General features: G+C 34.6%; 1 protein-coding gene across 1 annotated transcript; it reads left to right on the forward strand.

Moving 5' to 3' along the window:
• The first annotated feature begins 2,587 nt into the window (after positions 1-2,587).
• Positions 2,588-27,198, forward strand: LOC133202269 (uncharacterized). The gene is made up of 8 exons (XM_061338063.1): positions 2,588-3,431; positions 6,112-6,282; positions 7,659-8,117; positions 8,966-9,214; positions 17,405-17,932; positions 21,660-21,757; positions 22,529-23,701; positions 26,462-27,198. The coding sequence occupies exons 1-8, from the start codon at positions 2,600-2,602 to the stop codon at positions 27,170-27,172; spliced, it is 4,221 nt and encodes a 1,406-aa protein (XP_061194047.1). The 5' UTR covers positions 2,588-2,599; the 3' UTR covers positions 27,173-27,198.
• The last annotated feature ends 545 nt before the right edge of the window (positions 27,199-27,743 follow it).

Raw genomic sequence — 27,743 nt, forward strand, 5'->3', positions numbered from 1 at the left:
TTGATAATATAGTAAAAATACATTATTTTTATTAATCTATTAAATAATATTGTCTTCTCCTGGATATTGAGCAGATAAACAAAGTGCATAGTTATGATGAGCAAGAGTCTCCTTCCAAAAACTTTAAAATTCTGAGTGTAGGGGATTCTGTTTTTTATGCCCCCCGTAATCGAAGATTCAGGGGCATATAGTTTTTGCCCTGTCCGTCTGTCTGTCTGTCTGTCAGTTTGTCCGCAAAAACTTTAACCTTGCCCATAACTTTTGATTGGTTAGAGCTATGGCTTTCATATTTCACGTATGTATTCCTTGTGACAAGACCTTTCTTTGGGTACCATCATATTTGACCTTGACCTTGGAGTTTGACCTACTTTTGCAAAATTTTATGACTTTAACCTTGGCCATAACTTTTGAACAGTTGGAGCTTAGACTTTCAAACTTCACCTGTGTATTTCTTGTGACAAGACCTTCCTTCAAATACAAACAACTTTGACCCTTTGACCTTGACCTTGGAGTTTGACCTACTTTTGAAAAACTTTAACCTTGGCCATAACTTTTGAATAGTTGGTGTTAGGGCTTTCGTACTTCACATGTATATTCCTTGTGACAAAACCTTCCTTTGGATACCAACAATTTTGGCATTGACCTTGACCTTGGAGTTAAACCTACTTTAAAAAAAATTAAAATTTGGCCATAACATTTAAATGTTTGGTTCTAGAGCTTTCACATTTCATGATCATGTGTATCACTTGTGACAAGGCCTCCCCTTGGGCATCATTTGACCTTGACCTTGCCGTTTTACTTACTTTGAAAAAACCTGCGCCATAACTTTTCAACAGCTTGTACTAGGGCTTTCATATTTCACAGGTATATTTGTTGAGACAAGACCTTTCTTTGGGTACCAACATTTTTGATTTCTTGACCTGGAGTTTGACTTGCATTTGAGAAACTTTAACCTTCGCCATAAGCTGCCATAGGGGGGCATCAGTGTTTCACAAACACATCTTGTTTTTTTTTTTTTTTTTTGAGGGAGGGGGTCTCTATTGATAATATAGTGAAAATGTGTTAATTCTTTAATTCTTTGAAAATCTTTTACTAAGTACATAGTTATAATGAGCAAGGGTACCTCTTCCAAATTTGTGAATTATATGACTCTGGGTCATGGGTTCTGGTTTTAGGGTGGGGCTGCGTTGAATCTATAGCGAAAATGCACAATGTCTTTGAAAATCTTCTTTGCTCCTGGGCATCTTGAAGGCAAACAGATTATAAGTTTTAATGAGCAAGGGTATTTTTACCAGATTTTTGAACATCTAGGCCATTAGATCAAATGTTCCGGTCTTGGGCAGGGCTCTATTAATTATTTTTTTCTACTGAGAAAAGTTATTCCCCCTTTGCCATTCATCTTTGATAATTATCACTGTAAATAATGTATTAAGTTAATAAAATAAGAGAATTATGCAAGAAATTTTATTGTACAATACAAAAAGTACTTTTCAGATTTTGGAAATAAATAATCTGTCCTAGAAAAGTTGGAAAATAAATAATCTGTCTTCAACCGGCAAGAAAATAAATAATCTGTCATTAGTTAGTGCTCAATAGAGATTTGGAGTTTATAGGACTTTTCTATGAATGGCATTAAAAGAAATAATCTGACTCGAAAATGTTGCTGCCCCCGAATCAAATAGTTGTTATCCTATTTCTCTTGCTTTTGGGCAACAAAACTTCATCTATCTATTCATTTCATACCTCTGTGGATCTTTTAAATAGTTGTATTATACTCAGGTGACCTTTAGGGCCCTTGGGCCTCTTGTTTAATTTCAAAATGTAGACATGATCTTGTCAATGTGTGAGTGTTTTTTTTTTTCCCAAAATGATAAATTCTATTTTTATTTTCTTTACCCAGGACACAGAAACAAGATGAATAGAAGCTGAACAGTTGTTACCAGATACAAGAAATCAGGCTGGTATTTATTTCTCTGTTACTTTATATAACTGTGTCACAAACTCACAACACACTGTAGATCATACCTATCTATATAGTTTGGCACATCATCACAAAAATCTGCATTGACATACTACACAACCTTGTAACATCTGAACTGATATATATGAAAGAAAGCAGAGTTTATTGTGATTATATTTTTGTATATTGTATACACGTAGTTGATACATTTGACTTGAAATGGTAGACATGATTTTAAATGATAATCTATAAGAATTTAAATCTTCAGTATTTTAACATAAATACATTTTATGTTTTAATCCATCAATATTTTATTTTAAGCAGACTTCATTGTGAATATTTGGACCCTGCTGTTCACAGAGAAATAAATAGAATTCTGCTGCAGTGTAAAGGTTTTTATATTTGTTTTTATTTTATTAATTGTAAGCAGAGTCAAGTTTTTGATCTAAATTAATTATATAAAATGTATAGAGAAAATTTTTATCTAAACATTTAATTCTGTGTAAAGAGATGTGTAACTGATGTAGATGATTCTAGTACAATATTGTAATTTACAGAGAGATCTCCCTGACTGAGGAAATCAACACGGGATTCTGTTATAAAACCACAGGATAAAGATGAAATAAATGTCTGCTGTCAATGATGTATAGATTAGTGTTACAGAAATCTGTCACAGTGACAGGTGTTAGGTGGTGTAATCACATTACCCGTGTATCCTCAGACCGGGTCTGGATCAGTGATATATATAACAATCTCATCTTGACAAACACAGCAGGGGATAAACTACATCTTTTGAAAGATATAGCTAGTCTATGGGGAGGACACACTGTGAACAATGACGGTGATTTAATTTATATAGACAGTGTGTATAACATCAACAAACTGTCTACAGAGAACAAGGTCAAGACTACATTAATAAAGTACACAGCACCATGGATACCAGTGAGTGTCTACAGCTCCCCCTCCACTGGAGACCTGCTGGTCGGGATGTATAATGATGATACAGATAGAGAAGGCAAGTTAGTGCGGTATAACTCCACAGGTGAACACATCCAGACCATACAGTACGACAACAACACAGGTCAGGGACTGTATAGATCACCTACCTACATCACAGAGAACCGCAATGGAGATGTTATTGTGTCTGACTTGGAACATGATGCTGTAGTGGTGACAGATCGGGGAGGAAGTCATCGCTTCTCCTACACAGGACACCCATCAGGATCACGACTACGACCATGTGGAATCTGTACTAACGCGCTGTCACACATCCTGGTGTGTGATTATTACACCAAGTCAGTACAGATGTTAGACAGTAACGGTAACTTTCTGTCACAGATACAGACATCACCACACGGGATAAACAGACCAGGGGGCCTGAGTTATGATGATACCACACAACTACTGTGGGTAGGGTCACTCAACAACACAGTCAACATATACAGAGTGGTAGATACAGACTCTCTGACTGGTAAGTAACACTGTAGTTTGTTTAAGTGTATTGTATAATTATAATATCACTACAACACAATAACCACATTATGTTAGAGAGGTCATTTAAGAATAACTTTACGTGAATGTAATCAAGTGTTTATTTACAAATGTTAAAGTTTGATCACAAATGATTTCTCATTGTGTAAACAACAAACATGAGATGTTAAAGATGAAGTCAATAGATAGATTAATAAGAAATAATAGATTAACATCCAGTCTGTAATTAACTGTACGGTGTTGTGTGTAATTAACTGTACGGTGGTGTGTGTAATTAACTGTACGGTGTTGTGCGTAATTAACTGTACGGTGTTGTGTGTAATTAACTGTACAGTGTTGTGTGTAATTAACTGTACAGTGTTGTGTGTAATTAACTGTATGGTGTTGTGTGTAATTAACTGTACGGTGTTGTGTGTAATTAACTGTATGGTGGTGTGTGTAATTAACTGTACGGTGTTGTGTGTAATTAACTGTACGGTGTTGTGTGTAATTAACTGTACGGTGTTGTGCGTAATTAACTGTACGGTGTTGTGTGTAATTAACTGTACGGTGTTGTGTGTAATTAACTGTACGGTGTTGTGTGTGACTTCATTCACTGATTCTTATTTCAAACTCTTCAGATGTGTAAATTTTTCTTAGAAATTTCTTATATAAAGTAGATACATAGATTTATACATTTTGTTAGACAAACTAAGTTTGATTTATGGATCCATGTATGATATACTGTCATTGGGGAAATTATCAACTTGTGAAATGTTGTGCTGTTTTGTTTGAGAAATAAAATTGGTGTAGTATGGTAAATTTTATGAGAATTAGTGAATGGTTTAAATTTTAAAATCTTTTCTAATTATTACAATATCCTAACCTTTATAATGTATTCAGTTTAAGTTATTCTACAGTAAGAACAGATGACATTTTGTACTGATGTTGACAGTTAGATATAAACACCATTGATATTTATAACACAGCTCTGTCTAGGAATGTTGTGTATTTCTGTAGCAGGTGTGGGGGAAATCTACACTGTGTACCGGGTTGACATTTTTGTGTATGAGAAAGTTCTAGATGAAATGTGGAGATAACGAAACAGTATTCAAGCTCAAAGTCCATAATGAAGTTTAAGATTCATGCCAATTTTATGAACAAAAAATTATTTCTTAGACACCAAAGAATGAGCCTGAATGCAACTGTATTGATCAATATTAGTAGCTTGCTAATGGAAGGGAGATAACTCAATTTTGAATTTGAAGGTGAAGAAGAAAATTAAGTTACCCCCCTTTTCATTATAAAGGTGTAAAAATAACTCCTGAAAAAAAAAATAACTTAGCCTTCTGCTTTGTTTCAAATTAGCTGGTCCTTAGCTGAAACTTAGAAATATAATTTTATTATTACTGCCTGTATCAAATGTAAGTGCATGATATGGTGAAGGAGGAAGTACTGTATATTTATCATTAGAATCATTCTGTCCATTTGTCACCCTATGTATCCCAGTCACATGAATTTAAAAGACTGGAAGCCCTTAGCTGATACTGCACTGAAAGTGTTTCATTTGTACACTGTTACAAGCATTGAAGGTCACTGGCAGATATATGTAGGGTTGATTTCTGTGGTTTAAACACACTCAACTAAGTGTTGAGGCTTGGGGGGGGGGGGGGGGGGGGGTAATGTATGATATGGCTGTCCTATTTCAAGTTATATCAGTAATTTTTCATAATAGTGATGTAAGAACTTATACTTCTGAACACTTAGACTGCATATAACCTATTTATGAGGAAATTGTTGGATTGCTTTTATTTTTAATTTATACCCACCCTGAAGATTGTGTGTATGTCACTGTTTTGTGTTTTTTTTATCATTTATTGGAGGAAGGGGGGGGGGGGGGAGGGTCTTGTAAAAGTGTTTCATCATGCTCATTCAGTGAATTTTCAATGGAGATATGTTAAAAAATCATTCTTGACACAAAGGTTGCATAGTACACGAGGGGGTGTCATAACTAAACAAAGGTCATGTGAGTATGGTTAAGGTCATCAGTACTTAGCTTATGTACATTTTTAATATATGGTGCATTGACCGTGAATGTTTTATGGAAGAAAGCAATTTAACATTGATTGCTCATGTATGTGATAATTAAAAGCTTTTCATTTGATCTGAGATGTTATGTGACCCAAACTTTTGTTTGCAAGCTTAAGAACATCATTTTGTGGGCATACTCACAGAGCCTGAACTTAATACCACAAATTTTAAAGTAGAAATAATTGTGGAGGATGCATTCAATATATCATTGATAACAGTTATCAATGACATTTAATCCCTAATGATATTTTTATATTGTTATATCTTATATGACAATATTGGAAACAAGAAATCCCCATACATAATCATTTTAGATCAGAAATCAGTGAGGTTTTATCACCACAAAACTTTCTCCCTCTGTATATCTTGGCATATAATCTTATACAAAGTTTTTCTAATGAATGTGAATATCTAGTCTTAGATTTGTTTCTAAAATTGTCTGGACTCAAAACATTTTGGCTACTGCAATATCATGAATATTGGGATTTCAGTTTGGTATAAAAAGGAAGAGTACTAAAAAGTCTTTGCTTTGTGAAGATTAATCAAGATTTATCAATTATTTACAAAATAAAACTTTATTCTTCTAACAGGACTCCCTCTGGAGGACATCAAATGCAAAAAGCACCCCAGAAGTCCCCTGAACCAGTTCTGTACCCCGTGTGGTGTTCCCTTGTGTGTGGAGTGTACCAGTTCTGAGGATCACAGCAGACATGACCTTAGAAATATAGAGGACTTGTTCCACAACATTCGCAGGATAAAAGGTAGGTGTTTGAAACTTCTTTAAAATTTTATAGCCAATGGAATATATTTTAAATATTTGACAATCATTCTGTTTTAATTATCAAATAAAATATTTATTACAATGACCTTTAATGACCTGAGCCAAACACCAAAAGGATAATTTTCTGATCAAAGTTTGTCTGCCTTGTTGCCTTGTTGCCAGTAGGTTTGTCTGCAACCAAAAGTTTTGGAGGGATATAAAAATCACCTTGTCAATCTGTCTGTCTAGCTGTCCATATGTTCTGTCTGTGCAATCATGCCCAGACCAAAACTTCATTATGGGAAAACACTGAAAGCTTATACTGGGTCCAATGATTATGTGTGTTGACCTTGACCCAAGGTCACTTTAGCAAGTTCAAGGTCAAAATCACCTCACTTAAATTCAGGAAGTGATGTATATTTACATTATTTAACTGATGAAGGGCTTTTACTAATAAACTTACAGAATTATACATGTGATGGAATTTTTGTACGGAGGCTCACAGAGTCTTGCGTTCTTTACTATTGTTCATGGGAAATGATCGCCATCTAGTGGTGGAAATCAATAACTTGACGCCATCGGTTCTCAATCGCAACTTCTTGGGCCTTTCCAACAAGTGGAATAAAACAACCTCAAATGTGTTACGTAGGTGTCCATGACACCCCCTTTTCAGAAGCATTTGAATAAATGTACTACTAGGTAGATTTGTTATCTGTACAGGATGGAGCTGAAAGACATTGAACGTAAGGATATTATCTAAAATATACCACAGAAGGGACAATATACTGTGTGTATTCAATACTTAAATAAATAGGAAGCAACTCCATTTTGTATGAAATTTTAACATCCGGTGATGTATATACATTTGAGGTGTTTTTCCAAAGTTACCAGAAAGACCCGAGAAGATTCAACTGCATCGGCTCTGAAAGAAGAATGAATGACACCTCTACAACATGTACAAAGGAGATTGAAACAAGAATTTTGCTTAGTTTTTGATAAGATTTTTTGATTATTATGTGCAGGCATTTTTAAACCAAGTGCAATTTTGAATTTTGATTATATCATGTATATGTGGGCATTTTAGATGTACACGAAATGTCGGCTCTTTCTACTCTGATATTTATTTTACCCGATTTTTAATCAAAATAAATATACATCATATATTTGTAGTACTTTATATGATTAACCAATTCACTTGCACAATATATGAGAAATTTGTACAATTTAAAATATATGTTAATTTGAATGTTAAAAAACTTGGAATTGTTATTCCCCAAATCCTGAAGACTTTCAGTACTCTGATTATTTTGTTTTAGACATTGTTTTATATATGGATGTCATTCATTTGAGATCTGAGATTTTGTTTTTATTTTGTAGATGGAGATACACTTTTGATGTCCCTTCTTCTTTCCAATTCCTACAAAATAAACATGAAAGAAGGAAACTGGATGAACAAATATAATGCTGTTGCCAAAAGTTTTCATTCCAAGAAAATCACAAAGCCATTTGCTCTTACAGATTTAGAAAAATACAAACCAATTCTGAAACTCAATGAATCAGAGATCAGTTTTTCCAATGAGCTCTTCAAAGATATCAGTTTCCTGAAATTTTCAAAGAGTTTTGGGCTAAACTTTACTGATATTTTCTTGACTTGGGCAGAAAAAGAAAATGTTGCTGAGTACTGTAGATCCTGGAATTATCCAAGAAGAGAAAATGAAGTTTGCTGTTGGTTACTGCCAGAAAAAACAGAAGAGTTGTTACAAAGACTTGGAGAAGATATTTTCACACACTCAACAATGAATGACCAGTCATTCCATGAAGCTGTATTTAGAAAACGTAGGTCTATTTTCAGCTCACCTGAACTAGTTACTCCGATAAAATTTAACAAGAGAAGTGTGTTTGGGTTATGAATTGTATTAATTGTCCATGATTTCATCTAAAACTAAAAATTCAGATTTTTTTTCTTTTAATCCTTCACGTTGATGTGGTAAATTAAACAAAATAAACACTTAGCTCACCTGAGCCATTCATGCAGTTGAGCTTTTCTTTGAAGAATGATTAGAGTCCTTTTGTTATCTGTAGACTTTACAAATGGGATCTTTTTTTAGAAACTTTTTACCGAATTCAATTAAACTTACTATAGATGAAATCATTCTTGGGTAGTTTGAGAAGGGATACCTTTAAGAATTTGCAAAACTCATGTCATTTTTTTCAAAGGTAGATTATATGCTACTATTGAATCACGATTTTAATCTGGGTCAGAATGTAACACCATAGAGTAATTCAAAGTTTTAAAACGTAATGTCTGGCAAGGCCAGCATCAAAGTCACAAGTGGGGATGAAATATGTAAGCTACATGGTATTTTTGTCACAATTACAGCTAAGTCAAATAAGTACACAATTGAGCTTGCATTGCTAGACAAACAGGCCTATGTTTTAAAATGTATGTTTCATAAGGGTAAAGGTATTCTAATTTAACTAGGAAAAATTTCTCATCTGCCTATTCTTCTTTTAATTAACATACTGTTAGGAATAAGTAAATCACTGAAAATTCTACGTGTGCTATATGTTTACAGAATTTGAGATCTCAAGAATAGGAAAGTTATTTTTATGATTGTTTGTCATCATGCATTTGACTCCGTCACAGCTTTATAATGTCTTTATAATGAGTTTTGTCATTATAGTAGGAATACCAATTCAGATTATTTTGAGGGGAGACAAATCAGTGAAGAATTTCATTGAGAATTTAAAGAAAGGGAAGACAACCATGTACCACGCCTCTGGAATGATAATAGGGTGTGCTGGTAGTGGTAAAACAACATTGTTAGAGAGACTGAAGGGTATTGACCTGGAAGAAATAAAGAAAAATGTCAGTTCAACCAGGGGAGTCCACATCCACACGGATATCTTTGATGTGACAGATAGCATCCAAGGTATTCTTTATTTGTTGTGTTCATTGATTGTGTTAATTGCTACTGTATGATGGACTTTAATTAAAACAAGGCAAATCATTTCATAAGAGTCATGATAAGGCACACAGAACTTCAAATTAAGGAATTGTTTAAAAAATCAGCTAAATTTGATTTGAACAAAGAGGCCGTTTTTAGCTCTACCAAGTCAATGCTCAAAGAGCTAATGCTATGGCCATTTGAGCTGTGTGTGGTCTGCGTAAACTTTTTAGAATATAGGCCATATCTCAAGAACCCCTAGGCCAATTTATGTCAAATTTGTATCAGAGTATCCTTGGCCAAATGTTTATATTAGAACAAGGGATTTGACCCTTAAACTAGGGGAGATAATTAGGGAAATAGAAACAAAAGTACTGGTTGCTAAAAATTCTTCTTCTCAAAAACCACTGGGCAGATTATCACCAAAATCAAACAACAGGATAAAGATATGTTTAGATATCAATTATTCAAGGCATCACCCTAGGGCAAAGGGCATGGTCTCAAGGTCACTTCAAAGTTAAACAAAAATTATGTTTTGGTTAAAACTTTGATATTTTGCTTACTATAAGGACTAAGATTATCAAATCTTGCATCATAGGACCTCATATCATGTTGACCTCCTTTTTAGCTCACCTGAGCCGAAGGCTTTTCTGATCACATTTTGTCTGGCGTCCATCTGTCTGTCTAGCTGTCTGTCTGTCTGTAAACTTTTCATATTTTCGACTTCTTCTCAAGAACCACTGGGCCAATTTCAACCAAACTTGCCACAAAGGGGATTCAAGTTTGTTCAAATGAAGGGCCAATCCTTCTGTCAAAGGGAGATAATTAGGAATTAGTGAAAAAATAATGGCATCTTTTAAAAATCTTCTTCTCAAAAACCACTGGGCCAGGAAAGATGAAACTTATTTGGACATCCTCAGGTAGTGTAAATTCAAGTTTGTTCAAATTATGACCCCAGGGGTATGGTGGGGCCACAACAGGTGATCAAAGTTTAACATAGGAATGCATTGGAAAATTCCTCTTAAAAGCTCTTTTTCCTAAGAATAGCAAAGCCGTTATTGGTCGTATTTTAATGGAAGCACCCTCACCCTTGCTTACTGATAAAACTAGGATCATCCAATCTTGTCATTTGATGCATCTTAGGACCACATATCATGTTAACTCAAAGTAGGTCACGATGACCTACTTTTCAAATTTTGCGGCCATTCATTTTCAAAATGATTAAGAGGCATATTTTGAACAATTTAAGGCCTATGATCATCAAATTTTGTCAGTTGATGCATCTTGGGTCTTAGGAGTATGTCAACTACAAAATAGGTCACCTTGACCTAATTTTTAGCTCACCTGAGCTGAAAGCTCAGGTGAGCTTTTCTGATCACATTTTGTCTGTAGTCCGTCTGTCTGTCCGTCTGTCCGTCCGTCTGTAAATTTTTCATATTTTTGACTTCTTCTCAAGAACCACTGGGCCAATTTCAACCAAACTTGCCACAAAGCATCCTTGGGTGAAGGGGGTTCAAATTTGTTCAAATGAAGAGCCACACTGTATTCCAAGGGGAGATAATTAAGAATTGGTGAAAATTTGGTGTCATCTTTTAAAAATCTTCTTCTCAAGAACCATTGGGCCAGAAAAGTTGAAACTTATGTGAAACCTTAATTACATAGAATAGATTCAAGTTTGTTCAAATTATGACCACTCGGGGTAGGGTGGGGCCACAATGGGGTATCAAAGTTTTACATAGGAATATATAGGAAAATTCTTTAAAAATCTTCTTCTCAAAAACAACAAAGCCACAGTTAGTCATATTGATATGGAATCATCCTCAGGTAGTGTAGATTCAAGTTTGTTCAAATCATGCTCCCCGGAGGTAGGACAGGGCCACAATTGGGAATCAAAGTTTAACATAGGAATATTTAGAAAAAATTCTGAAAAATCTTCACCTCAAGAACAACAAACCCAGAATTAGTCATATTGATATGGAATCATCCTCAGGTAGTGTAGATTCAAGTTTGTTCAAATCATGACCCCCAGGGGTAGGGCAGGGCCACAATGGGGGATCAAAGTTTTACATAGGAATATATAGGACAATTTTTAAAAAATCTTCTTCTCAAGAACAACAAAGCCAGAATTAGTCATATTGATATGGAATCATCCTCAGGTAGTGTACATTCAAGTTTGTTCAAATCATGACCCCCGGGGGTAGGGTGGGGCTACAATGGGGGATCAAAGTTTTACATAGGAATATATAGGAAAAATTTTTAAAGATCTTTTCAAGAACAGGAAAGCCACGATTAGTCATATTGATATGGAAGCATCCCCAGGTATTGTAGATTCAAGTTTGTTTAATGCATCCTCCAGTAGAAGGGTGGGCCCATAATGGGGGATCAAAGTTTTACGAAAGAAAATATATAGGAAATATCTTTAAAAATCTCAAGAACAACAAAGTCATGATTAGTCATATTGATATGGAAGCATCCTCAGGTAGTGTACATTCAAGTTTGTTCAAATCATGACCCCACCCCACCCCCAACCCCCAGGGTAGGGTGTCAAACATCTTTAAAATTCCTTTTTAAAGAACAGCAAAACCATGATTAGTTATCTGAATATAGCAGCATCCTCAGATGGTTTATATTCAATTTCATTCATAACATGGCACCTGGGGGTAGGGTATACCTAGAACAGGCCATCAAAGCTTTATATGAATATATAAGAGAAGAAATCTGCTGACAAAGAACAGCAGGGCCATATTGACTCAGGTGAGCGTTGTGGCCCATGGGCCTCTTGTTCAATTTTATGGCTAATCTTTTTCAAAAGATTAAAAGTCCTTACTTCAAATACTGAGAGGTTTAGAATCATTAAATCTTGTAAGATGATGCATCTTGGGGCAATAAAACATATTTATTAAAAAGTAGGTCACAGTGACCTACTTTTTGAACATTGCAGGCATTTGATTTCAAAGCGTTTTATAGGCATATTTTGGACATTTTAAGGCCTATGATCATAAAACTTTGTAAGTTGATGCACTTTGGGTCCTCGGAGAACGACAACTGAAAAGTTGATCACCGTGACCTACTTTTGAAATTTTATAGCTATATTTAAATATTTCAGGTATTATTTGGCTTAGAATCATCAAACTTTGTCACCTGATATATCTTGGGCCCTCCGAGAGAGTCGATTAAAAAGGAGGTCACCGTGACATACTTTTCAATTTATATGACTATAATTAAATATTTCGAGTACTAATTGGCTTAGAATCGTCAAACTTTGTCAGTTGATGCATTTTGGGTTCTTTGGAGTAAGTCGACTGAAAAGTAGGTCACCCTGACCTACTTTTGAAAATTTATGGCTTTAATTAAATAATTCAGGTACTAATTGGCTTAGGATCATCAAACTTTTTCAGTTGATGCATCTTGGGTCCTCGGAGTGCGACAACTGAAAAGTAGGTCACCGTAACATACTTTTGAAATTTTATGGCTTTACTTAAATATTTTCGGGTACTAATTGGCTTAGAATCATCAAAATTTGTCAATTGATGCATCTTGGAACCTCAGAGTATGTCTACTGAAAAGTAGGTCTCTGTGTCCTACTTCTCAATTAATATGGCTATAATGATATATTTTGGGTACTAAATGGCCTAGAAACATAAAACTTTGTCAGTTGATGCACCTGAGGTCCTTGGAGTAAGTTGAATGAAACGTAGGCCACCGTGACCTACTTCTTAAATTTTATTGCTTTATTTAAATATTTTTCAGTACTAATCGGCTTAGAATCACCACACTTTGTCAGTTGATGCATATTGGGTCAGCAGAGTAAGTTGACTGAAAAGTAGATCACTGTGACCTATTTTTTGAAATTTTATGGCTTTATTTAAGAATATCGGGTCTTTATTGGCTTAGAATCATCAAACTTCAGTTGATGCATCTTTGGTCCTCGGAGTAAGTTGACTTAAATGTAGGTCACTCTGACCTACTTTTTGAATTGTATGGCTATATATAAATTTTTTGGGGTTCTTATTTGCTTAGAGTCATCAAACTTTGTTGGTTGATGCATCTTGGGTGCTTGGAGAACTTCGTTTGAAAAGTACGTCACTGTGACAGTGTGACCTGATTAAATATTTTTTCAGGTACGGGTACTAATTGGCTTAGAATCCTCAAAGTTTGTCAGTTGATGCAACTTGAGTCCTCAAAGTATGTCAACTGAAAAGTAGTTTGCCTTGACCTATGTTTGGAATTTTAAGATAGTTTATTATTTCAGATACTAATTGGCTTAGAATCATCAAACTTTGTCAGTTGATGCGTCTTTGGTCCTCTGAGTGTGTCAACTGAAAATAAGGTCACCATGAACTACTTTTGAAATTTTACGGCTATATTTAAATATTTAAGATACTTTTTGGCTTAGAATCATCAAACTTTGTCAGTTGAGGCATTTTTGGGTCTTGGAGTATGTTTGCTAAAAAGTATGTCATGGTGACCAGGGCTTGACATTAACGCTTGTCCGCTTGTCCGGTACCAGTGAAAAAAAATTACGGACAAGTGAATATTGCTGGGCACTTGTCCAATTGGACAAGTGCATTTTAATATAAAGGAGTCTCTAAATAATAAAAAAAAATGACTGCTGAAAGTTAATCGGTAGTTTCAAGACGGAAGCTGTACATAAAAACCGGACTTCGAACCCGATAGTGATTGCTATTAATTGAGTTCACATTCGATCGGGATCAAAGTTCACTAATTGCATACTACTGAAAAGGCATGGAACTTACGAACTTAACGAAGTTTGGTTCACTTGTCTACATTTATGTTGTTGTCAGACCAGAAAGACTACCCCGGTAGATAAAATTTCGTTTTATGTGTTTGTTGTATTTATCAGTAACATCACGAATCAATCAAGCACATGTCATGTGTAATGGACTTTATTTTAGTTTTCCAGTTGACAGTATTAGATATTTATTGAAATTTTTTCGGACAAGTGAAGTTGAAGTTCTGACAAGTAAATGTCTTGGTCACTTGTCCGAATGGACAAGTAGGAAAAAAAGTTAATGTCGAGCCCTGGTGACCTACTTTTGGAATCTCATGGCTATATCTGCATATTTAAGATAATAAGGGGATTCAAATCAAACTTTGTCAACTGATGCATCTTGGGTTCTCAGTGTGTTTTAACTAAAATTTAGGTCATGATGACCTACCCTTAGAATTTCAATGCTTTATCTTAATGCTTAATATACAGGATACTTGTAGGCTTCAAATAGAAGTGATAGGTTGTACAGTTATACTGAAGAGCGATTCAAAGCCCGTGGACTGCTTGTTTGTTGTATATTTTGTGTCATCATAAACACTTTCCCCGTATCTAAGTTTAATTGATAGTCTAGGATATATACTTTACAAAGGATGCTGAATAGTTTCTGTACTGTACAATATAATTCCTGTGACAAAAGGCAAAAATATTAATAAAAAAGTCTATCTTTGTTCAAATTGAGGAGAGTTTTTGTAACCCTCCACCGCTTCCTTTTTATAAAACAGAGGTTATATAGTGATGTGGATGTCCATCTTTCCATCCTACAGTCAGTTTAATTTTGGGGTACCAGTCTCTTATACCACTGAATAAAATGTAAGGAGACTCACAGAATCTTTGTTGCATGGTATAATGGTGCCCATTTTTTATTTTTTATCTCCCCTAAGCCAAAGGCTCAAGTGTGCTTTTCTGATAACATTTTGTCTGCTGTTCGTCTGTCCATCAAGCTGTCTGTCTGTCCATCTGTCTGTAAACTTTTTACTTTTTCGCTTTCTTCTCGAGAACCACTGGGGCAATTTCAATCAAACGTGCCACAAAGTATCATTGGGTGAAAGGAATTCAACTTTGTTCAAATGAAGAGCCACACTCTCTTCCAAAAGGAGATAATTAAAAATTAGTAAAAAATTAATGACATCATTTGAAAATCTTCTTCTCAAGAACCACTGGGCCAGGAAAGATGAAACTCATGTGGAATCATCCTCAGGTAGTGTAGACTCAATTTTTTTTTTCAAATCATGACCCCCGGGGGTAGGATGGGGCCACAATGGACGATCAAAGATTTTACATAGAAATATTTGGGAAAATCTTCTCAAGAACAATAATGTCATGATTGGTCTTATTTATATGGAAGCATCCTCAGGCAGTGTAAATTTAAGTTTGTTCCAATCATGAACCCTGGGTGTTGGGTGGGGCCATAATCGAAAAGTAGAGTTTTATATGAGTGCATATAAGAAAAATCTTCTTTTCAAGAATAGCAAAGTTGTGATTGCTTATTGTCTATTCGGAGGTATCCCTCAGGTAGTGTAGATTAAAGATTGTTCAAATCATGGCACCCGGGGTTACGGTTGGGCCACAATGGATGAGCAAAGTTATACATAGGGATACATTGGGAATTTAAAAAAAAAATCTTCTTGGTCAAAACAGTTAAACTTTGGTTGGTCTCATTTATATGGAAGCATCCTCAGGTAGTGTAGGTTCAATTTTTTCAAATCATGACCCCTGGGTGTTAGATGGGGCCACATGGAAGGTCCAAACGGATAAAAATAAAGCCACAATTAGTCAAAGAAATATGTAAGCATCCTTAGTAAGTGTAGATTCGAGTTTGTTCAAATAATACCATCACCGTAAGGCCAGGTAAAATTAAACTTTAGATTCTCATCCCCGCCCGCCCCTCTCAAAGTGCCCCGCCCCGTTGTTTTTTATTTTGGTTTTGGGGTTTTAAAAGTATTTACATGTATTTTTTACTCAGCAAGAATCTGGGTCAAAATTTAGGAGTTATCTCCCGTCTGTATTAAAAGTCGCGTGGCGCTATTTATAGCACAAAAGTCATGGGAAGAATGGAGAAAAATCGGCAATAAAAGCAGTTTAAATATGTAGGGAAAAGATAATTTGCCAGGATAGAGAAGGCAGAAAAGCAAAAATAACATAAATACATTTAGATACCATCACTGGCATGAGCAAGTTTTTAAAGAGATTTTAACCAAGTAAAAACAGACGAAGAAAATGACATCTGGTCAAGGTATAACTTAATAATAATCGCCAGTTGTATGTGATTTTTTTTTTTTTTTTAAAAGATCGTCGGCAGACGTTAGAGGATAATAATGCTAAGGAAATAGTAAATCTTAAAACTGTTGAGCATAGGCTTTTCAGTAGAACATTTTACAGTTTTAGACATCCTGTTTTGCAAAAATGACATATTTTAATGTTGAACGTGTCAAGTCTCAAGAACGAAAGTATGAGGACAGTGGAAATCTGTGATATTTCACACAAAAACGAAAGGAGTTGTTGATAAAACTAAAAGGTATTTGGAGAAAGGCTGATGAGAAGTCGTTACTACTACATACAGCATATGCAATTTATTTGGATCCGCACCCTATTTTGTGTGGCGTGTGCTGCATCTGTGTACTTGAAAATTCATTAATAAAAACTATAAATATTAATATTCTATAACAAGAATCTTCGATAGATATTTAAAAGAATAAACAATAAAATATATTCATATTGGCATTAACATAATGTGAAAATTTTGTGTAAGAAGGGCGTTATGTAGATATTTTCAATAATAAAAAATAAAATCCGCCCACCCGCCCCAATTTTTTAGCAAATTAGGATGAGAATCTAAATTTTAAATTTATGTGGCCTAATGTATCCATTTAGGTGTAGGTAGGGACCACTTAAGCCATTCAATGCTGAATTGATTTTTTGGGTTTTTTTCCTAACCACAGTGCTCAGGTGAGCAATGAGGCCCATGAGCCTCTTGTTGATTGGACACATGTTTTGGGTTTCCCAAAGTAAAATGTGAACACTGCCATTCCTCTTTCAATAATATTGGGTGTGTCCTTCTCAAATTTACAACTCCTCCCATATCACTGAATAAAGGTTAATGATACTTTTACAGAAGCCTTATTACATAATTCCATTGTGCAGCTCTTACTTTATGTTTAGATTGGACAAATATTTTGATTTTTAATAGTAAAAAACGGACTTCGCCATTACACTCATATGGAACCTGTGGGGGATCATTATGTGAGCTCGGTGCTCATGGTGCCTCTAGTTTATATTTTTTAGCTGCTGATTTATTTAAAGTAGAGTAAAAGTCTATTTGCATAAAGCACAGGGACAACAAAGTGAGAAGGTGAAAAACAAATTGCATAAATTTTCATTTGCAGCTAATTCTTCAAGCCAACAACAACGCTTTAAACTTAGACTTGATAAAAACGACCTAAAACAGAGTGTCCCTGAATATCATGCAGCTGAGAATGCAGCTGATGATGGGGAAATGCAGGAAAAGATGGAACCAGTTGATGATGAGGGCAATACGACTGAAGCATCAAACAGTGGACAGATATCACATGATGATACCGACATTAAAACTACCTCTTCCTATGAACCACAAGGGGCCACATCACCAGAAAATTTAGTAGAAGTTATGAAGGAAAGCAAAGATATTCCACATAGTTCAGAAATTTCTGGAAATTTGCAGATAGAGGCAGAAAACATTTCAGAAGATCCAGATAAAAAAATTACCATGACTGACTTTGCGGGACAGTGTGCATATTATGCCTCACATCAGATTTTTCTGAGTCCACGGGCATTCTTTATTCTGGTGCTGAATATGGAGATGAATTTTGATGATAAGGTTGGAGAAGAAGTGTGTTGTCAGGAAGGCTCCATTTACAGGGGATGGACACACAGAGGTAATATTTTAATTATTACATGTATGGCCAAAAAAATTGTTTTTCAAGCACCACTGCATCAGATCAAAATTTATTGCATTGATAAATGTTATTGACATATTGAAAAGGGCAATGATTAAAATTTTTTCATTTTTTCAGAACCTGTCTGCCCCATTGAATTTTGAAATTTTTGACCTGAGAAATTTTAACTCTTTTATCCTAAATGAGAATTACTTTTCTATTTGTTTGTCCTTCTGCGCAGCTTTATGAAGGCAATAAGTTTGTTATGCCCTGCCATGAAAATGGCCGGGGCATATAGAGTTTGACATGTCCGTCTTCCTTCCTTTTGTCCTTCCATCCTTCTGTCCTTCCGTCCCGCTTTGTTTTTACTCAGTTAAAAGCTCAGTTTCAAAGAAACTTTTCAAGATATTTTGTCAAACTTCATATGCTGATAGATATTGATGAGCGCTATTCAACTGCATCAACATTTATTGACCTTGACCTTTTCTTTGACCTTGACCTCACTTTTTTAGATTACTATTTAGCTCAGTTTTTAAGAAACCATTCGTGAAAGCGTAATCAAACTTCATATACTGGAATTTTACTGATGTAAGCTTTTCAACTGCATCAACATTTTTTGACCCAGACCTTTCCTTTGACCTTAACTTCACTTTTTTTTTAAATTAGTGTTTAGCTAAGTTTTAAATAAACCATTCAAGATATTTTTTATTAACCTTCATATGCTGATACATACTGATGTAAGCTTTTCAAATGCTTCAACATTTTTTGATGTCGACATTACCTTTGACCATGACCTCACTTTTCTTAAATTAGTGTTTAGCTCAGTTTTAAAGAAACAATTCAAGATATTTTTATCAAACTTAATATGCTGATACGTATTAGTGAAAGCTTTACAAATGCGTCAAAAACTTTTGACCTTGCACTTTCCGGTGACCTTGACCTCACTTTTTCTTAATTTGCATTTTGCTTAAATTTAAAGAAATCATTTCTGATATTTTTTTTGTAAGCTGATGCACTTATACATAATTTGGTGAGAATTTATCATCTATATCCAATTTTTAAGATTTAAATTTTAATTTTAAAGAAAGTATTCAAGGTATTCTCATCAAACTTCATACACTAATACAAATTTTTATGTTGCATTACTAATAAATACTCGGCGGGGCATTCACGTCCTATGGACATATTTCTAGTTCATGAGAAAAAAATGAGAATATCATATTTGATGTTTATTGCATAACAATATCCCATTTTGAAGAGACATTATGGCATGGCATTCATGTCAGTCCATCTGTCTGTCTGTCTCTTAGCTCTTTAACTCACTTGAGCTGAAGGCTCGTGAGCTTTTCTGATCATTTGTCCGTCAGTCTAGCTGTCTATCCATCTGTTCGTAAAGTTTTCACAGTTTCAACTTCTTCTCAAGAACCACTTGGCCAATTTTTTAAAAAGTTGGCACAAAGCATCCTTTGGTATAGGGAATGCTAAATATTCAAACAAAGGACCAGGTCTTCTTTAAAGGGGAGATAAACAAGAGCAGACAAAAATAGAATGGAGTTATAAAAAATCCTCTGAAGAATCACTGGGCCAGAAAAGCTGAAACTTATGTGGAAGCTTTCTTTGGTCATGTACATGTAGATTCTAAATTATAAAAATCATGACCACTGTGGGAAGGGTGGGGCACAATAAAGAATCAAAGTCTTACATTGAAATACATTTGAAAAAATCATTAAAAAATTCTTCACAAGAACCATTTGACCAGAAAACTGAAACTTATCTGGAAACTTCCTGAGGGAGTGTAGATTCTAAATTGTAAAAGTCATGGCCCCCGGGGGTAGGGTGGGGCCACAATATATAGGGAATAAAGGTTTTTCATTGAAATATACAGACGAAGTCTTTAAAACTGTACTTCTCGTGAACAGCAAAACCTTGGTGAATCATATTTATGTGAAAGCATCATTTAGTAGTGTAGATTCACTTTTGTTGTTTATATCAAAGCCCCTGTGAGTTGGATGGAGCAAAAAAGGCAATCAAATTTACGGGATGGACAAACGAAGGTAATGTTGTATGACATGTATGGCCAAAAAAATAATAGTTTCAAAAACTGCCGCATTGATCAACTTTATTGACATATTGAGAAGGGAAACTATATATTGTTACCTAAAACATTCTTGTGACTTCATCTTTTTTTTTAATATGCTCCAGTAAATTTCTTATTTTCCTGAGCCCCGTCGAATATGTTACCCAAAGTTGTCCAATAAGATTAGACTTATTGGACAGCTACAGGTAACATTGAAATGAAAACGTAATGTGATATAGATAAATAAACAGCACTGAAAAAAGCTTTTATAAATCAATTTAGTATGAGCATTGTAGGAAATTAGCAATGTAAACACATGGTTAATAAATATTTACAATTTAATAAACATCCTATTGAATCCAAGGTAAAATGAATGTCTTCCAGGAAATGTTGTAGAAGAATCTGTGTCATCATTTTTACTCTCCGTTAAAAAACAATTCATTTTTATTCATTTCACATAAATTGACACATGGAACATTCACAGAATATTGAGGACACAAATGACGAATCTGGTGCCTGTGTTTCCTAACACACCTCCTTGGGTCTTTTTTTTTTGTTAGTTGAACATCTATTTTTCTGCTTTTAACTATTCCATTCGTGAAAATTCACTGCTTTTGAGTGGCTGGAGTAAACTCATACAAAAGCAGAAAACAATCGAGAAACTGTTTGTTGCAAATTAGAATATAAAAAAAATAATTTCCAAATTTCATAGTAGAAACAATCAAACTGAAAACTTATTTTAAATTAAATCCTTCGAGTCCTTTTGGTTTGCAGAATTGAATAGAATTTACCTTTACAAATGTGTAGCGTAAAGTACAAATGTTGCAATGTGGATAAATAAGACTAACCAAAGTCACTGCTTATATCTATCGATATAAAATTACTACTACTATTGAAAAGCTACAGCAATATATTCAATAACTTGTTTCTTTGGCCTAACTTAATGGACAGTGCCAGGTAATGTCTCCAAAGCAGAACGAGGCTAGTTTATCTGTGGCTACCCAATAAGTTAACAATCAGAGTGATTGACGTTAGCGACATGTTTTAAGGAGGCTGGGGGGTCAACAAATTAACCATCAGATATAACTTATTTTTTAGGTATGATATCTTAAGCTGTCAACTATCATTTGGCAAAGAAAAAATTCATACATTTTAGTTTTAAAATTTGATCATTTTTGTATATCGTTATATGGAGCTCTTCTTCTAAAGGAGATCAATATAGTCTAAAAATGGCCATGACCACCCAGCCCTCTTAAGTAAGAAATACGCCTCAAACTGTCCATTATGTCAGATATTATACTCTCCCCGGCACTAACGCTCCTCGAACTGTTTAATATCTGAAATAATGGTCAGTTTGAGGCTTATACATGCAACCATTACATAAATATCCAAACATGAAACAGATGTGTCAGACTCTATGGTGTCATTTATATCAACTGCATGAAGGAGTAAACATGATTAAGAAATCATGAATTCTTGTTATTCACATGCCAGTTAATATCAGTTTTGTGAAAAAGAAGCATAAGAAGAGAATGAAAATGCAAAAGTAGATTTTGGAAATAAAGGAATCGGCGCCTTGCCTAAAAGTATCGTTTCCTGCAATCTATCTTAATGAAAACTCTTACAGCTGAATGTTTCTTTGTTATTCAGATTACCTTGAATTCTGGATGAAGTCCATTCATCAATATAGCAGTGATAAGGCTCCTGTGATCCTGGTTGGTACACATAGTGAGAACAAAACAGAAAAGGTATCATTTTTAAATAAAAATCATCTTTTTACTTAAAATCATGATATATGCATGTTATGTAGTCAAAAATGTCGTATCAATTGTTATAAAAAAATTTCATTTAAAAAATCAGTAAATGTTGGAAACGGATGTAATCGTTAGAAAGTAAAGGTGAGGGTAATGTAATGCCTCTGTGGTAAAGTAATTCTTATTAGGTCATTCGAAAAATGTGGTTAAAAAATAAAGAAACAGGATATTTTTTTCGTGTTCCATTTTTAAAAAATAAGCCCTCCTCTCTCTCTCTTCTATATTCAACTCCTTATCCAGGAACTTCAAAAAAAAAAATAATTCTGAAAGCATCTGTACAGGTGATGGAAAATTTCCTTCAAAGAAAATTGAGATATTTGATTAATTTTTTAATATACCTACTTGCTTTTTTACGATGATTTGCCTCAGAGAGCAAAAAAGGCATTAATGTCTGGGAGGGATTGTTTGAAGTTTTTGGCCTCATGGATTTATCATAAATTAAAGCACAGAATCACTAATTTGATTTTCTCTCCTTTGAGAATAATACAAGTGAATTATATATATTTATTGTATACAAAAAATTTTACTTTGTCATGGATGTTTTGATCTGTAAATGTTTATTATAATATATACATGTGTACTTAAGCTTGTGCTTCATAAAGTCTGTGTAAACAAAAAAAAAGAAAACATTATATGAGTATGAACATTATTTTACCATGACTTCTTTGTTTGCATAAAATAAAATAAGGACTTTGTTTTCGTTAGGAAAAAAAATTGTTTTTTCGTGAAGTATGGAAGACTCTAGACATGAATAAGAAGTCTTTGCACAAACATATTGATGTGAAGCGACGGTTTGCAGTTGGATTCCAGGACAATGAAAGCATCGAAAAACTCAAGCTGTCCATTGCTGATGTCGTGTGCAGGCTTGATCACTGGGGTGAAGAGCTGCCACAGTCATGGGCTATGTTTGAAACATTCTTTCGGGAAAAGAAAATTCACAAGATTTTGAGTAGAGGTGATCTTCAGTCATTCATTGAAACATTGCCAGAGGGAATAAAGTTGCATACTATTAAAGATGTGGATGCCATGCTTCAGTTCTTCCATGACATCAGAGAAATTATACACTTCAATCAACAATTCCTCAATGAAGTTATTATTCTTGATGTTCAGTGGTTTGCAGATGCTTTTAAAAACATCATAACAGATAAAAACCATGCAACAGAAGATTTATTTGAATTTGCCTCAGAATGGGACAAATTCGATAAAACTGGAGAGTTGGATGAAACACTACTATCTGCTCTATGGAGAATGAACAACAATGATTACATTGAGCATAAAGAGGATATCATGATGTACATGGAAAAGTTAGGACTCTTAGCTAAAATGAGCGACAAAAAGTGGTATGTCCCCTGCATGAACAAGATGCAATTTCCAGTAAACAACTTCTCATCATACCCTGCCTCCTCCATCCTTTGCTACACGTTTGATGTTCTTCCTGTGGAAAATTTCCATCGCCTTGTAGCAACTTGCATGCAGATTCCTCACTGGGACATTTTTTCAGATGAAGAAAGAGGATGCATTTACCAGACTGCAGCAATTTTCGTGTTTCATGACCAGCACCATAACATCATGCTTGGAATGACTCAAACAGAAATTCAACTGCAAGTGTTTGTTGTGGAGGGAGACATTGATGTTTCAAATTGTCACCAGATTAGAGAAAACATTGACCGTATATTATTGAACCTTTCCAACACATTCCAGAAAAACTCAGAATTCCAGGTTGCATTCAAATGCAAATCAACTGGATTTTGTGATAGCAAAGAAAGCGCTGTCATAAGTGAATCTAAGTTTATCAGAGATAATTTTCTGTGTCCATCCTGTCCGGCAAACAGAAAGCATTGTATCAACACAGAAGATATAACAAAATATTGGAAACAGGTACTGTATAGGGGGAAAATAACTCGCGGTGTTAATATTCGCTATATTCACGGTGTTAATAAATCCGTGAATTCAAGAAACAGTGAATAAGTTTTGACTAGTAAACCTCGATGTTTTATTTGGAAATTTGAGAATAGACTATGATAGTTATATATACGTACAATACATGGTCATTCAGTAATTACGAGTATAGTACTTGTCATTCAATTTTCTTAATTATCACGCTCTACTTTAATTCAAATATGCAGCTAATTACCTGTATTTATTGTTAAAAGCCGTTTTAATAGATACATGTTTCATCAGTCAAAAGGCATGGGTCATCGGTTTTGATTACCCATGCGTAACGTTACCACGTGTATTTGTTACCTGCATTAGCATTATGTGTATTAGTTTTTATGGAAATTTTGGTTTAAAAAATATTATTCGAATAACTATCAAACTTGCTGAAGATATTGAAGGATATCATTACATCTACTTAAAATAATACATTGATTAGCGTTCAGTGTTTTTTTTTTTTTTTCGCTGCAATGTTATACCTTCGGAAAGATATACGTACACATGCACTTATAGGAAAGTCATTTGATGTTTATAGTCAAAAAAATTTGTTTTGATTAATCATCAATTAACTACTAAATCTAATCATTTTATATAAACCTACCCTGTTCATGAAGTGAATACATAACGCTGATAAATGTCATTCTAGCTATACTATGGATTACACGGATAAAGACAAAGGAGGTTACTTTTATCATATACCGATTCCATGAATTCAACAAACTGTGATCGTGTCCGAGGAGAGAAAAACGTGAAAATTACAACCCGTGAAATTAATCCCCTATACAGTAATTCTTCTAAAATGTAAAATACTACATCAATACATAAGATATATATTTGGCAACTGCAAACCAGTTTAGCAATTATTGAATAATTATATGAAATCTATATCCCTTTTAGACCATAGCAACATTCAAATTAAAGATTTATTCATTAAATGCTGCGTCCACTTATATCCACTTTAGGATCTTATTTTCCAAGAAAAACATGAAAAAATTTATGTGTAATACTCAATTCAAAATATGATTTTTTTTTTCTTAGTTTTTTTTAGCTCACCTGAGCTGAAAGCTCAAGTGAGCTTTTCTGATCACATTTTGTCCGGCGTCCGTCTATCTGTCCACCTGTCTGTCCGTCTGTAAACTTTTTGCATTTTCGAATTCTTCTCAAGAACCATTGGGCCAATTTCAACCAAATTTGCCACAAAGTATTCTTGGGTAAAGGGGATTTAAGTTTGTTCAAATGAAGGGCCATGCCCTCTTTCAAGGGGAGATAATAAAAAATTGGTGAAAAATTAATAGTATCTTTTAAAAATCTTCTTCTCAAGAACCATAGGGCCAGGAATGATGAAACTCATGTTGAAGCATCCTCAGATAGTGTAGATTCAAGTTTGTTCAAATCATAACCCCCGGGTGTAGGGTGGGGCCACAATGGAGGATCAAATTGTTACATAGAAATATATATATATAGGAAAAACCTTTAAAAATCTTCTTCTCAAGAACAGCAAAGCCATGATGAGTCATAATTATATGGAAGCATCCTCAGGTAGTGTAGATTCAAGTTTGTTCAAATCATGACCCCCGGGGATAGGGTCGGGTCACAATGGGGGATCGAAAATTTTACATAGGAACATATAGGAAAATACCTTCTTCTCAAGAACAGCAAAGCCCTGATGAGTCATATTTATATGGAAGCACCCTCAGGTAGTGTAGATTCAAGTTTGTTCAAATCATGACCCCCAGGGGTAGGATGGGGCCACAATGAAGGATCAAAGTCTTAAATAGAAAAATAGGAAAATATCTTCTTCTGAAGAACTGCAAAGCCATGATTAGTCATTTTGATATGGAAGCATCCTCAGGTAGTGTAGGTTCAAGTTTGTTCAAATCATAACCCCCGGGGATAGGGTCGGGTCACAATGGGGGATCGAAAATTTTACATAGGAACATATAGGAAAATACCTTCTTCTCAAGAACAGCAAAGCCCTGATGAGTCATATTTATATGGAAGCACCCTCAGGTAGTGTAAATTCAGTTTTGTTTAAATGATGACCCCTGGGGGTAGGGTGGGGCCCAATGGGGGATCGAAAGTTTTACATAAGAACATATAGAAAAATATTTCTTCTCAAGAATAGAGAAGCTATATTTAGTCATATTGATATGGAAGCATCTTCAGGTAGTGTAGATTCAATTTTGTTCAAATGATGACCCCTGGGATAGGGAGGAGCCACAATGGGGAATCAAATTTTTACAAAAGAATATATGGGAAAATATTTTTAAAATCTTCTCAAATACAACAAAGCCATTTGTTATATTGACATGGAAGCATCATCATTTAATTTAAAATTCAAGCCCCCCCCCCCCCCACCACCACCACCACCCCTGGTAATCTTTTCAATACTGAACTGATTTGTGCTTTTGCCTAGCCAGTGTGCTCAGGTGAGTGATGAGGCCCATGGGCCTCTTGTTCAGCAATGTATTGTGTTCATTTCAAAACTTTAATTGCATATATATCGGTAAATATTTGCAAAACCATGTGTGTATATTAACTCTTAGAATTGAAATCGGTCTTTAAATTTATAGTTAAGAGATTACGACGTTAAATTTGTAAGCGACATAAAAAATTCTTAATTGGGCACATTTTTTTAGAATGCCTGATATTCCTCTTAAATCGCTTAGCAATTTTAACTAAACATGTGGAACTTTGTTTCAGACAAAACCAAGTAATTCCAGTACTTCCATGGCTTCTGGACAAGACCTTGGGGGCCGATCTAGATTTGCCAAACTTGGAATGGCAACAAACGATGTCTTAAATGAGGCATACAGAGATATTCTAAAATCAGAAGTACCCCCTTCTGATATTGAAAACAAGGTGAATTCTTTATCAAATAAAGAAAGAAAGAATCTGAAGTTGAACCCAGATCAAGAAGGTCTTTTGAAAAGAGCAAAAAATACTGGATATAAGGAATTTGATATTTCCTTAACATACAAGATGATAAGAAACATTTGTTCAACGATCCAAAAACCAACAAAAGGAAAATGGGGACAAGAGCCAGCAGCAGGAGAGGTGACAGTGGGTGATGATATCGAGAGAATTAGGTTCATACGAAATAGATTGGCTGCACACGTGAGCTCAGCTTCTACCCCTCAGACAGAATTCGATGACACCTGGTCAACGATGTCAGACATCTGCCAAAGACTGGAAACTTTCACTGGAAAGAAATACTTGGATAACCTTAATGATATTAAAATACTGACCTTAAAAAGGGAAGTTAAAGATGTTATTATACAAAAACTTTACATGGAACATCAGGAAATGTTGAAGACACTCATGTCAGATATGCAAGAAGTCAAGTCAGATGTAAAAGACATTAAAACAGCAGTGTTGAAGCCAGAGAGCACGGGTGCAATGAATGACTCGTAAGACCTACAGTGGAACTTTCAATAAATACATGCTGTAACTTGAAAGTTAATCTCAGCAAATTTCTGTTACATGATTGATATTTTGCATAAATAACATACTAGGCATGAGAATTCGACGTTAAAATACGTTGTTGAAATTTGAAAGTAAATGTAGGTCTATGAGGCGCTGCCTTCTTTTTGCGGTCTGGGACATTTCTGGGTAAAAAAAAAAATTGAAATTTTCTTGACAATTTTGAAATTTTCAGAAGGTAATTGGAAAACTTGATCTAATACAGATTGATTACTGAGTATACGTTTATTATTATCATTATTTTATAATTATTATTTGTAAGGTCACCTGAGTCACTCACGTGACCTAATGCTATCTATTTTTGTCTGTTGTCCTAAATCATGTGTCAGTCTTAAACTTTTGAGCATTTTCAGCTTCTTCTCTTGAACAGCTGAACCAATTTTAAAATTTTGGCATATGGAATCATGGAATCAATGCAAGAAGAGGTACAAAAATTGTTAATTTTATGGTCTCTGTCCCCTCCCCCTTTGGCATTGGGAATTGGGCTAAAGAAGATAAGCTA

The sequence above is a fragment of the Saccostrea echinata genome, unplaced genomic scaffold, assembly GCF_033153115.1.
Source record: "Saccostrea echinata isolate AGI-Se365-2 ecotype Australia unplaced genomic scaffold, CSIRO_AGI_Sech_v1 ptg000046l, whole genome shotgun sequence".
Lineage (NCBI taxonomy): Eukaryota > Metazoa > Mollusca > Bivalvia > Ostreida > Ostreidae > Saccostrea > Saccostrea echinata.